Source organism: Geotrypetes seraphini, chromosome 11 (genome assembly GCF_902459505.1).
Source record: "Geotrypetes seraphini chromosome 11, aGeoSer1.1, whole genome shotgun sequence".
Classification (NCBI taxonomy): domain Eukaryota; kingdom Metazoa; phylum Chordata; class Amphibia; order Gymnophiona; family Dermophiidae; genus Geotrypetes; species Geotrypetes seraphini.
Window position 1 is genome coordinate 78432126 of NC_047094.1, and position 12994 is coordinate 78445119.

The 12994-nt window shown below is 46.4% G+C and overlaps 1 protein-coding gene across 1 annotated transcript in view; it reads right to left on the reverse strand.

Moving 5' to 3' along the window:
• The window catches only part of ETFB (electron transfer flavoprotein subunit beta), an 85789-nt gene that overhangs the window by 21629 nt on the left and 51166 nt on the right, over nt 1-12994 (reverse strand). The window contains exons 5-6 of the mRNA XM_033914527.1: nt 7626-7784; nt 4810-4989 (exon numbers count right to left, since the gene is read on the reverse strand). Coding sequence (XP_033770418.1) covers nt 4819-4989; nt 7626-7784 — 330 coding nt within the window. The 3' untranslated portion in view covers nt 4810-4818. The remainder of the gene's footprint in view (nt 1-4809; nt 4990-7625; nt 7785-12994) is intronic.

Consider the following 12994-nt stretch of genomic DNA (forward strand, 5'->3'; position numbering starts at 1 on the left):
TCCATTAGACAGGTATACAAGCAGACTTCTTATAATTATGACAGGGATAGCCATGCAAATGATCACCAGGAATTGGAAAAACTGGGACAGGCTGCATTTTTCCTTTTGGTGGGAAACTTTGTGTCAATGTTATAGATATAGAAAAATGAATTCGGAAATATTGGGATATAATAAAATATTTATAAGTTACATGAGGTCCATTAATGGAATTTGTTAAATCTGAATAATTATATAAGCCTTTGATTCCTACTTGATTTTCACACATCCAGGGAGGGTGGGAGGAAGGGGGGGGATATATTTTGTATTATTATTTGATTGGATGTAAGTGCTGTTTACCGTATTTCTTGTGCTGTTTACCATAATTCTTGTTTGTAAAATTTTTGTACTTTGTTCTCGAATTGAAAATCAATAAAGAATTTAAAAAAAAAAAAAAGATTTCTCCTCCGATATATTAGTCTGTCTTCCTCTTTCTGTAGTTTATGAAAGATAACCTTTTTTTACTTACATTTTCAGCTACTACTTTTGAGAACCAAAGTGGCCTTCTTTTACTCTTTCCTTACAAAAAGTTTGTTGCCCTTACAATAGTTCCTTTCAGTTTTACCCATGCTTTCCTACTTCTTCCAGATGTTCCCATCCAGACAACAGTTCTTTGATGCAATTCTCCATCTGAACAAAGTTATTTTCTTTTAGGGAGATGCACACATGCCAGGATGCACACCACTCTCAGCACCCAAAGTCAGGACCCCAGAAGGTCAAACAATAGCCAAGATGCTAGTGAACCAAAGGGCAGAAGACTACTCAGGGATGTCTCGACGAAACTGAGAAGCCGCATCAATGAAGGAGGCAGAAAGGGAAGCCAATTTGAGAATAAACTGCACCTCTACCAGAGAGACAGAGAAGCCACTACAGTTGAGCCCCCACAAGTGCAGAGGAAAAGAATTCCCTCCTCTTTTTTTTTTTTAACAAAGACTTGGAAAACCCTAATTCACAGACCCCCCCAAAGGAATGCCACTGACACTTCCACACAAGATAAATGGATGAAGGCCATGCCATTTCCTTCTGACATCTGGAATGCAGAGAAAATGGCACATAGTGTGCAGCAGTCTGCATTCTGGCAGGAAGGCCTGAGCTGGAGATCTGGACAGGAGAGCAACACGTAGCCATATAAAGGCAGGCCCAACAGGCCGGGCTCAACTTGAACACATTCGCTGTATGAGAGGATCAGATGGGAGAGGAACCACTGAAGAGGCGTAGCCAAAGATAGGAAGGAACCAAGCCAGAAAGGAACAGCTGCAGTTCTCCTAATGCTCCTATCAAACCCATGGCGGTTCAAAGAGCTGCGAAGCATAGATCTTTTTTTTCTTTTTTTATAAATTGACCGTTGCCAAGAAACACCGCGGGAAAACCAAACACACAAAAGCAAATGCCGTGGAAAGAACCATCAGGGAAAACCAAGAAAATTGCTTACCCCTGCTACAATCAGAATGGGTCCTCAGTTCCCTAGAAGGAATGTTCCCTTTCCAGCTTAGGTAATACTGCTTGCTCCCCTGAGATATGCTGTAATTCTTCAGACTTCCCTTGTTGCCTTTTTTTGTGAGGAGGGAGGGGGGAATAAGGGAGCCAGCCACCAAGGAGATACAGGGGGGCAGGTACTGACCTGTTACTACCAGGTGTACCTCAAGCCAGGTACCCCGAAACCTAAGTTCCTCAGCTCACAGAGTTAAAAATTTTTAAATAGGAGCCAGTCCATAGACTAGTCCAGAAGCATGGGATATGAATCATCCATCTGCCTGCTGGAGATAGCCAGAAAGCATATCATCCTATATATGACAGTTCAGTTTTAGTGCTCTCTATCTCCGCCTGCTGCTAGATGGTCATAACCACTCGTCTTCTGGATCATCCACTGCTGATGACAAGGAAATAAAGTTAAAAATAAATAAAAGGCTTTGGGTACCTCACGTTCCCACAAAAGAGGAGAGACTTGCATGAAACCCTTGCTAATGCTAGTCACATAAGAATGCGCTTTTTACTGTTCCTTGACCTAGCATTAGAAAACCATGCGCTTTTGGGTCTTCTCTGCATCTGGGTTAACATAAGAACATAAGAATTGCCGCTGCTGGGTCAGAACATTGGTCCATCATGCCCAGCAGTCCGCTCACGCAGAGGCCCCCAGGTCAAAGACCAGTGCTCTAAATGAGTCCAGCCTCACCTGGTTTAAAAGCTAATACCTGTACATAGCTGGCTCGTAATGTCTGTACATATATGGCTCTTGCAGAAAACTCCCCCAAGTAGGGCAACCAAGATAACACAAAATTGTGTGCAAAGCCCCCAACATGTTGTTACATTAACTTCTGGGCAAGTCCCCATCTTCTAAGAAAATCCAGAGCAGAAGGGGCATCAGGTTGAGAGCAGACCCAACCTCCCTCCTAATGTGTGAAATTGGAACACCAGTCTAGCACTGACAAGTGGCTTCTGGAGCTGTTTGTTTATCATTAAATTAGGCAATCCATTAATTAGACAAAGTAACTGTCAGCCTTAAATTCACTGTATATTGCAAGTGTTGGAGATAATTAATGCTGTGTCATTATGTACTGTTTATAGGTGTGAAAGTGATGAAGAGAGTGTTAGAATATAAGATTTAAGAAATAAACACACCCTAAGGTTCAAGAAGGAAAGGGAGCATCCAAGGGAAGTCTACTGAAGGGGTTGGGAGAGGAGAAACACAGGATAGAGAAAATATCAGGAAAGAAAGCCAACATCCTACAAATCTCTTGATCACCCCCCCTTTAGTAAAGGAAGCATCCTGAAACTCTCCGCTTGGGGGAGGAGGGGCACGCGTCAGTTGCTAGGTAGAAATAGCTAGCGAGGATGTAAACGACTGGTCCTCAGCAGTCGTAACTTTTTGGACAGGAAAGGCCAGTCGGTTTGGATGAAATGGTTTCATCAATCGACGCATTAAGAAATTTACATGCCTCTTTACTCATTTGCATGCGCAGATCAGATGGGGTGCGAATGGGGTCTGAAGGAAGGTTAGTGAATCAAGCCGGAGTCAGAAAGTGAGCGCAAACCGAGCGGTACATGATCGGTTAGCTTAGTGAATCTAGCCCTAAGGGCCCGATTCATTAGCCTGCCTGATCGTGGGCAGGGCCAATCGATTCAAAAGGAAGAATATTCAAATGAGGGCGATTGGAGGCACGCCCCCATCTGATGACACGGATCGTTGTGTAGCGATCCCGATGCATGCGCAAACCATCTACTTTGCCTGCAAATGGTCTGCACATGCGTTTGTCCCATAGCAACTTTTCTTTTTTAACTTCTTTTTTTGATTTGTCGCTGCTGTTCTCTTCCCTAGGTTGCATTTCCCACCCTTCGGCCCGGCACCCCCTCCATACGTTCAAATTCCAGCAAAAAGAGCAATCTGACTCTCCTGCAATTGCTGCCCTGATTTCAGCGAGCCCATGGTTCAAACCTACCCCTGCTCTCTGCCACCTTCCCCGCAGTGCAGCCCCGCTTTTAACCTGTGGGTTAAAACCACGGGCTCGCACTGCGGGGAAGGGCGGCAGAGAGCAGGAGAGTCGGGGTGGCAAGAGCAGGGCATGACAAGCTTGTTCTGTGCAGTGGAGCAGGGCAAAAATCAGAGAAGCCTGATCGGGGCAGAGAGCAGGACAGCCAAAGCAGGAGAATCGGGGCAGAGAGTAGGGTTTTGGCACAAGCAACTGGTCCTCACCAGTCGCTTGCTTTTTAATCGGCCAGCCAGTCGGTGTGCCAGAAAAAAAGTGTAGTGAATCGCGTCCTTCCAGTTTTGCAGGCCATTTCCCCTCATTTGCATGCACGGATCGGGATCGGATCGGAGGATCATCGGCCACCAGGTTAGTGAATCGGATCGCAAAGGGGGTTGCAAACCAATCGGTATATGATCAGTTTTCTTAGTGAATCGCACCCTAAAGCCTAGATTCACTAAACTCACCGGTCTGGATCATTGTTGGGCGATTCATGGCTGAGTTCTACCAGGCGACCGATTCACTACAGAGTTCTCATGCAAATTATCTGATTGGATGCACGCCCCACCGAGATTCCATGGATCGCTGCAGAGCAATCGCGACACATGCGCAGACCATCCTGGTTGGCTGTAGATGCGATCCGCGCATGCGCTTGCTCTCCGTACAAACGAGGTCAAAACAAAGGGGGAGGGGTAGCTGCAGTTTACTTGAGTGAACATTTCAATTTAATGGAACAGAACTCGCTGCAGCCAGATTATGGAACATGGGCTTGCACTGCACTGCGCTTTTTGCAGAATATATGGGGAGTAATGTACAATTTTATTTTTTATTTTGAGGGTTTTGAAACCTAAATTGTGACTGGGATTTCAGGGTGGCAGAGAGGAGAGTTGGCTAGGACAGTAAGCGACTGCTCCTCAGCAGTCACTTCATTTTGGATCGGCAAACCCAATCAGTGTTTGTTCTGTTTAGTGAATCAATGACTTCCTACTTAGCGTGCCATTTCCCCTCATTTCCATGGGCGGATTGGATCGGGTGGGAGAATGATCGGGCACAAGGTTAGTGAATCGGTGTTTAGTGAATCTGGCCCTAAATTGCCTTGGAGAGATGCATTAAGAGTAATCTACAGAGTAAAAAATATTAAACAATTGCTTCAAGAAATGGCTATTACATGGCTAAGTATTTCAGGCCTGGAGCTTGGTGTACAGAAAGGGGAAGGGGGGAGGGGGGGGGGGAGAGCATGAAGGAGCGATTTATCAACAATTCTAAATTCACAGACTTCTACTTTCTCAATTATTCAGAAATCTCTCACCAGGGCAAGTTAGATCCTGCCGACTTCCTTCAGCTTGGCCACCAGGTCTTCAGTGGTCTGTACTTTCACACCAGCCTGGCGCTGAGGCGGCTCCTCCACACTCAGGATCTGCACTTGTGAGGCCAGGGTCACACCAAGGTCTGAAGGTTTCACTGTTTCTAGTTTCTTCTTCTTTGCTTTCTGTGGATTAGAGAATGACACGGTGAAAAAATTGGTCCCCGTCACCGCCCCGTCCCCGTCTCACCATCCTCTGCACCGCCCCGTCACCGCCTTTCCCTTCACCGCCCCGTCACCGCCACTGCCACCCCATTCACCGCCCCGTCACCGCCACTGCAACCCCATTCACCGCCCCGTCACCGTCACCGCTGCATACATAAAAGCCTCAAACGGGTACGATTTTATATACTTTTCTTTATTTACGTATAAAGGAAACATTCTTTAAAACTTTAAAACTTAGTTAAATATTAGTTAATAACTATACAAAAACAAACACGACATGTACTTTTAATGCTTACAATGTTAGCCTACATGGTAAGTAGACGCGGCCGCTGTACCTAATCGTGGCAAAGATCTCCCTGCCGTGATTAGCATAGTGACCGCGGCTACGGCTGCAAGTCTCCCCTCCCCCCAGCGATCACGACAGGAGGGCACCCAACCCCTCCTGTATGCTTCTCCTCTGATCCTCCTTCCCTCAACCAAGCATCTCTCTCTCTCCCTCCATGAGTCCAACTTTTCACTCTCTGCGCTCTCCCCCTTCCCCAGTGTAACATTTCTCCTTCCCTCCTTTCTGTCCTCCCCATCCATCTTGCCCTCTCCATGAGTCCAACACTTTCTGCCTCCTGCACACTTTCTCTCTCTGTCCTTGCCTCTTCCCTCAGTGGTATCCCTCCTTCGCACCCCACAACCCAACATGCTCTCTCCCCATGCACCATCTCACCTTCCCCTCCTGTGTGTAGCACCTTTCCTTTCCCTCCTTTTCTGCCAGGTTCAGCAGTACCTCTTCTCCCTTCCTTTTACTTCCCCCTTGTCCAGCAGTACCCCTTCTCCCTTCCCTGTTCCCATTGTCCAGCAGTACCCCTTCCCTCCTGTCCAACAGTATCCTTTCTCCCTTCCTTCTTCCCCTCTTCCCCTTGTCCAGCAGTACCTGGTGTACACTGGGCAGGAAGAGAAGCTCCGGCATCAGCGTCAGCTGACTAGCAACTTCCTGCAGCTGCATCTTTTGCTGGGACTCCTGTCTTCGTGTATCCGGCAGATATGCGAAGGCAGGTGTCCCATACGATGGGGGGTTGCTAGTCAGCTGACGCCGGAGATTCTCTTCTTTCCCAGTGTGCAAGATTGCGCCAGCGTCAGCTGATTTGCAACTGCCTGCTGCCGTCGCGTATGCCGGGACTTCTGCCTTCGCGTATCCGGCAGATACACGAAGGCAGGAGTCCCAGCATACGCGACGGCAGCAGGCAGTTGCTCAGATTGCGAGTTCGGGTACTAGACTGTGTATTCCTGTAGACCCCCCCCAACGGCCCTCCCGACAATCGCAGCAGAAGGGTACCCAACCCCTCCTGCCGGTCCTCCCAATGGCCTCCCCTAAGATCGCCGGCAGGAGGGTACCCAACCCCTCCTGCTGGACCCCCCCCCCCCAACGAACCCTCCCACCCCGGAACCCCCTTAGTCTTACTTTCCAAGTTGGACCGGACGGCTCCTCACACGTATGGCCAGCAGGCTTGCCTCCGTCCAAATGAGGCGGGCCCGCCCCTACCCTGCCCAACCCACAGGATCCTAGGGCCTGATTGGTCTAGGCACCTAAAGCCACTCCCGCTATAGGAGGGGCCTTAGGTGCTTGGGCCAATCAGGCCCTAGGATCCTGTGGGTTAGGCAGGGGAGGGGAGGGGCGGGCCCGCCTCATTTGGACGGAGGCAGGCCTGCTGGCCAGACGAGCGAGGAGCTGTCCGGTCCAACTTGGAAAGTAAGACTAAGGGGGTTCCGGGGTGGGAGGGTTCGTTGGGGGGGGGGTCCAGCAGGAGGGGTTGGGTACCCTCCTGCCGGCGATCTTAGGGGAGGCCATTGGGAGGACCGGCAGGAGGGGTTGGGTACCCTTCTGCTGCGATTGTCGGGAGGGCCGTTGGGGGGGGGTCTACAGGAATACACAGTCTAGTACCCGAACTCGCAATCTGAGCAACTGCCTGCTGCCGTCGCGTATGCTGGGACTCCTGCCTTCGTGTATCTGCCGGATATTGGCAGGAAGGGTTGATCTGACAAATGCAAGTTGGATCGAGAGTAAATGCAGCAACGTGCGAGTTGGATCGAAAGTTGGAGGAGACAGACAACATGGCGGAGACATCTAACACCCGGTCACGAACACGGTGAAACACAGGTAAATAGCGGTTCCTAGAAGGGGGGACATTGGCCTGCGGGGACAAATCTATTCACCGTTTTTGCGGGCGGTGAAAGGATTTGTCCCCACGTCTGCGGCGATTTGCTAATGAGGTCACCATAACCCGCAGCCAAACCGCAGCCACGCAGCAGTTCGCTGCGGGGATCGCTCCCCGTGTCATTCTCTACTGTGGATCAGAGTACAGAAGTGAGAGAATAAACCAGCATCCATTAGAGTAACAAAGGGATGAGCACAGGGTACAGGGCCTGCTACCTCCAGGCCTAGAGGGCTCAGTGGACACAGAGCCTGTCACCTCCAGACCCAGAGGTTTTAAAGAAGATGCACGAGGATACAAAGCCTGTCACTTCTAAACTGCATGGTTCATGGTATCATTAGTATCTTTACTATGAAGTGACTCATTCCCTCTTTCCACATGTTCCAGACTGACCATGATATTAGGCAATGTTGCGTAGCGTGGCTCATTCAGACGCAGGTCTGCTGTCACTACAGCTGGCAGCTTTATACTGATCGTCTCCAGCCCACCATCAATCTCCCGCACAACCTTCAACTTCTCTCCTTCCACCTTCACCTCTGAAGCAAAAGTCCCCTGTGGGTACAGCACAAGTAATAGGAATGAGTCAGAGTTAAGCAGTGCTGATCTCAAGAGCAATAGATGTAGAGGACAAAAACAGTGGGACTGGAAAAGCAGAGCTGGGCAAAAATGGAGGAAGGAGGAAAGAGGAAGAGAATTCATAGATGAGAAAAAGATAGCAAGAGAAAAGGGAAAAGAGCTCAGAATGAAGGAGAGGAAGTAACTGCAGGGTGAAGGGATAATGGATATAGAAGGGGTTATGAGAAGACATAAGGAGGAAGGGAGGGTTACTGAATGAGAAAGAAGAGTTCCCTGCAACAGTACAGAGGCAGAATACAGAGACGTTTTACATCAGAGTATCAATGCACCAAAAGAAATACAACTTTTGCTTCTTTATATGCCCTTCCCCTTAAAATATGCCTGGGAGGCACCAAGAATTCTTCCTAGTCCCGAGACCTGGAGGCATATTGCCTCAGACAATCCCCTGCAGCGACTCTAGGATTTTCAGGTAGTATGATGGTAGCAACACCTTCCTTCTTTCCCATGCCAGGGCTGAGTATGCTGCCTCTATGGTACACACGATCTCAGCAGATTCTAGCCCGAGACAAAGTGTTATGATCAGAACCAACAGCTATTACCATCATATGACTTTAATAAGAGAGATGTTCCTCCTTAGATGATAATAACTGTATTATGTTATGCATACTTGGAGACCTTCAAATCCACCAACATACTTATATTCCCCCAAGTCCAATTTTCTCCACTCAAGTTCTCAAACCTATATTTTTCTTCCGGGCCTCAGCGACATTTAACTGCTCAACAATAGGTCATAGTGGTAAGCTTTGGGTGTACTCGCCACTGGCCCACACTCATTTTTTACACTTTTGAAAAATATATTTAATATTTAAAAATCGTTGATTTCAATCATTTAATACTTTAAATCTTTAACATTTTTAAATATTAACTTATCTTATATAGCTCTTCTCATGGCTCAACGTGGGAGGGCTGGATCTACATGTTTCGCCTTAAGCTTTCAAGGATCCTCCCTAAAGCCAACTTATCTTTTACTCTAAAGATATAGTGAGTTGGATGAGATTGGACAGCTTCGGGGAGAATCCTTGAAAAAGCTTAAGGCGAAACATGTTGGATCCAGCCCTCCCGGATCGAACCATGAAGAGCTATTTAAGATAAGTTAATGCTTAAAAATTTTAAAGATTTCAAGTATTAAATGACTGAAATCAACAATTTAAAAAAGATATTTAATATTTTTAAAAAAGTGTAAAAAATTAGTGTGGGCCAGTGGCGAGTACACACAAAGATCACCACTATCAGCTATTGTTGAGCGGTTGAGTGGTGTCGCCAAGGTCCAGAAGAAAAATATTGGTTTAATAAAAGAGAAACATGCAGACCCCACATCTTTGGATTTATTGACACCGTAGTAGGATATTTCAGTGGCCCAGAAGTACTGTTAAATGAAAATTAAGTGGGTATCCTTCCTCAACCTCATGTTTCATTACCTATCCCTTTTTATTTGTTTAAGAATTGTTTTTATTCCTTTTTTTTCTCTCCTCCCTTTTCAAAGGTATTATTTTATAAAAATTGTATTGTCTTGTTTTTTTATTTTCTATATTAACTTAATTTTTAACTAAATGTAAGTCGCATTGGATTTGGATTTTGCGATCAAATCAAATATTTTAAATAAACTTGAAACTTGATAAACTTAGAAAATCCAAGCTGAAAATAAGTTATAAAATACTGAAGGAGTAACAGACTCAATCACTATGTTGTTACTGTTGAGTGACTAAACTGTATTAACTGTATTTGTTTGTCGGTTCCCTGACTCAGGACCGAAACGTGGCACGTCGGAACCAGCTACTTTTCTAAGTTAAGTCATAAATTTTCAACATTTTATAACTTTTATTAAAGGCTAAGCATAGCTGCAGTAGCTAGCAACATAACAGTTAATGAGGACTTACACCTGGAGTAAATTTACATTGAGCACTGTAATGATTGGGTGGTGAGGCAGAACATAATGCCTTCATGTTTCTGAGCAGAGTTCTACCAATATGTAAATCGACAACTATTGTATAAGAATCCATGATTATTATTTTTCATTAAGTGACTTTCTTTATATCAAAGAAAATAAGTTATAGGCATTTCTCTACCGCAAAGTGCTGACAACTTGAAGTTCTGTATCCGAGGCAACAGTGGGTAAAGTGACTTGCCTTAGGTCACACAGAACATTATGGAGTAAATCCCATGCCTTCACATCACATTTGTAAACTGCAAACCCTTGCAGTTCTATGTGGTTTAACAAACTAAGAAGACTGAACAATCTTCATGATTAACAAGTCAATTCTCAAGGAATTTTGCAAATAAACTTGATTTTAACAATTTTCTAAAATGCATGTAAGATGGAGAGAGAAGAGTCTGCGAAACTCTGCATTAGAGAATGACACAGTGACTGTTACCCGCAGCTAGTCACAGGTAGCTAAGGGTAACCTGCAGGAATGGGGGGGGAGGGTACCACGGGTACAGGGCCAAGGTCATTCACTGCCCCATGGAGTGGTGAATGGCCTTATCCCCGCAATAAAGTATCTGCTGCAAGTTGCTTCCCTTTCTACCCCTTCCGGTCAACAGCCCTCCTCGCGACTGTGCAGTCCAGCAGACCTCTTCCCCCCTTCCCTCCCAATCGCCAGTGACAAAAAAAAAACAAAAAAACAACAAACCTGCAACTCTCCTGGTGGGCCTACCAGACTCTTCGTAGGGTCCTGCAGGCAGGGCTGCTTCGACCTGAACTTTCTTGCCGCCGAGTTGGAGCAGCCCTGCCTCCAGGAAGCTTGGTAGGCCTGCCCCAGGAAGCACAAAGGGGCCAACTCAAGCAGGGCTGGCGTTAGGGGAGGGCTGTTGCCCTGGGCCCCACGGTCCTGGAATCTCTTCCTCTCGTCGGGCCATCTCCCTCCCTTCCACTCACCTTCACTTGCGCTTTTCAGTTTTCTGTCTGAGTGGCCCAGACACTGCAGCCTTCTTGCAAGTCGCGCAAGACTGCCCCAAAACTTCTCCTCCAACATGAGCCGCCCAGGCAGAAACAGGAATTTATGTCAGAGGAGAAGTTTTGGGGAGACCGCACACAACTTGTGAGAAGGCTACAGTGTCCAGGCCCCTCGGAGAGAGAAAACTTTGATTCTGAAAAGCACCGTGAAGGTGACGTGAAGGGAGTGAGATGGCCCAACAATGGGAAGAGGTTGAGTGGCATTGAAGGGAAGTAGAGAAAGAGGAGGAGGGGAGAAAGGAACAGATGCTGAAGGGAAATGGGGAGGTGAGAGAGGGGGAGCAATCGCTGGATGGAAGTGGGGAGCACATACTGGATGGAAGGAGTGGGATAAAGAAAAAGGGGTACATGTTGGATTGGGGAAAGAGGACAGTTAGTGAGATAATGGAAGGGGTGAGGGAAAGAGGTGGCAAGCTGTAGGTAGACACAATGAAAGGGAAATTGAGGACTGGAAAGAAAGAAAGTAGACAAGAGGTAGAAAACAAATTGAGAAGGAAGAGCAGAAAAGGAAGGGAAAGGGAGAGGAGAGAGATACCAGATCTGAAGGGAGGAAAGGAGGAGAGAGATGCTAAAAACCACCTGGGGGAGGGAGGGAGAGATGAAAGGGAAGAAAACAGATGCCAGACTATGGGGGAGCGAGAAGGCAGACAGTTTCTGACAGAGGCATAGAACTAGAACAGATGCCATATGGAAGAGGCAGAGAGAAAGCAGACAGTGGATGGAAGGAAGAGAACGACGAGAAGATGAGGAAAGCAGAAACCAGACAAAGGTTGAAAAAAAATTATATTTCTTTTCTTTTTTTGCTTTAAGATAAAGTAGCATTGTAGCTGTGTTGATAAATGTTTATAAACAAAGCCCTGCCAGCTAAGATCTCTTCCTCTAGTTTGGCAGCCAGAACTCTGATTTATAAAATGACAATTGTACAGAATATTGTTTCTTTTAATACTTTAATAAAATAAGTTCAGTATAAAACTATTCGAGGCTTGTGCGGATGGGATCAGATGGGGACCGAGTTTGCAGTGACGGGGCAGAGACAGGGACAGAGTGAGGGGATGGAGCAGAGATGAGGACAAATTTTTTTGCCCAAGTCATTCTCTACTTTGCATCCCAACTAGTTGGGTCTCAGCCTGCTGTTCTAACTAGTGGACTACTCAGCAGGAATGACAAAGGCTCAGAACATAGACAATCTAAAAATGACTAATGTGCCTAAGGAAACAAAGCTTCCCTATCACATCCTGAATCACCCCATCACAGTTTTCATGCCACCATTAATTTATCCCTGTGCACTCACACTAAAGATGGCACTATTTAAATCTGTTTCATTTATGGTTGGGAATCATATAACACAACTCTCCAATACTTTACCCAACCTCCAAAATATCCAGCGTTCCCCTCCGTAGAATTACAAATTGTTAAACATACTCTCATATATTTCAAATGTAACAAAATGTGGCCTCAAGTACACCTCTTCCACCCTTAGTAGTGTTCAATATCGGTGGGAATATCGGTGTTTTCATTCCTCATTGGCTCACATTCTTTTTTTTGCAATTATTTAAGTAAACTTTTTTTAAACTTTTTTATCCACCGTGCTCTTTTTAGAAGTTTCCTTGAGATTATTCTATTTAAAAAATATTCAAATAAGTTGTATACCATTAATTTATCTGCAATACAGGAAAACCAAAAAGCAATGTTACTTACCGTAACAGTTGTTATCCAGGGACAGCAGGCAGCTATTCTCACTAGTGGGTGATGTCATCAGACAGAGCCCCGGTACGGACGTCTCACAAGCACGTGTTGCTTGTAGAAACTTAAAGTTTCTAGATGCCCGCACCGCGCATGCGCCGGTGCCTTCCTGCCCGGAGATCCGGGCGTGTCTCCTCAGTTCAGGTAGCTAGCCTGAGAAGCCAACCCAGGGGAGGTGGGTGGGACGTGAGAATAGCTGCCTGCTGTCCCTGGATAACAACTGTTACGGTAAGTAACATTGCTTTATCCCAGGACAAGCAGGCAGGTATTCTCACTAGTGGGTGACCTCCAAGCTAACCTCAGTGGGATGGAGGGGGAGTTGGCGACTTAAGAGAATAAATTTTTCAATACTGTTTGGCCAAACTGTCCATCCCGTCTGGAGAGGGTATCCAGACAATAATGTGAGGTGAATGTGTGAACCGAGGACCAG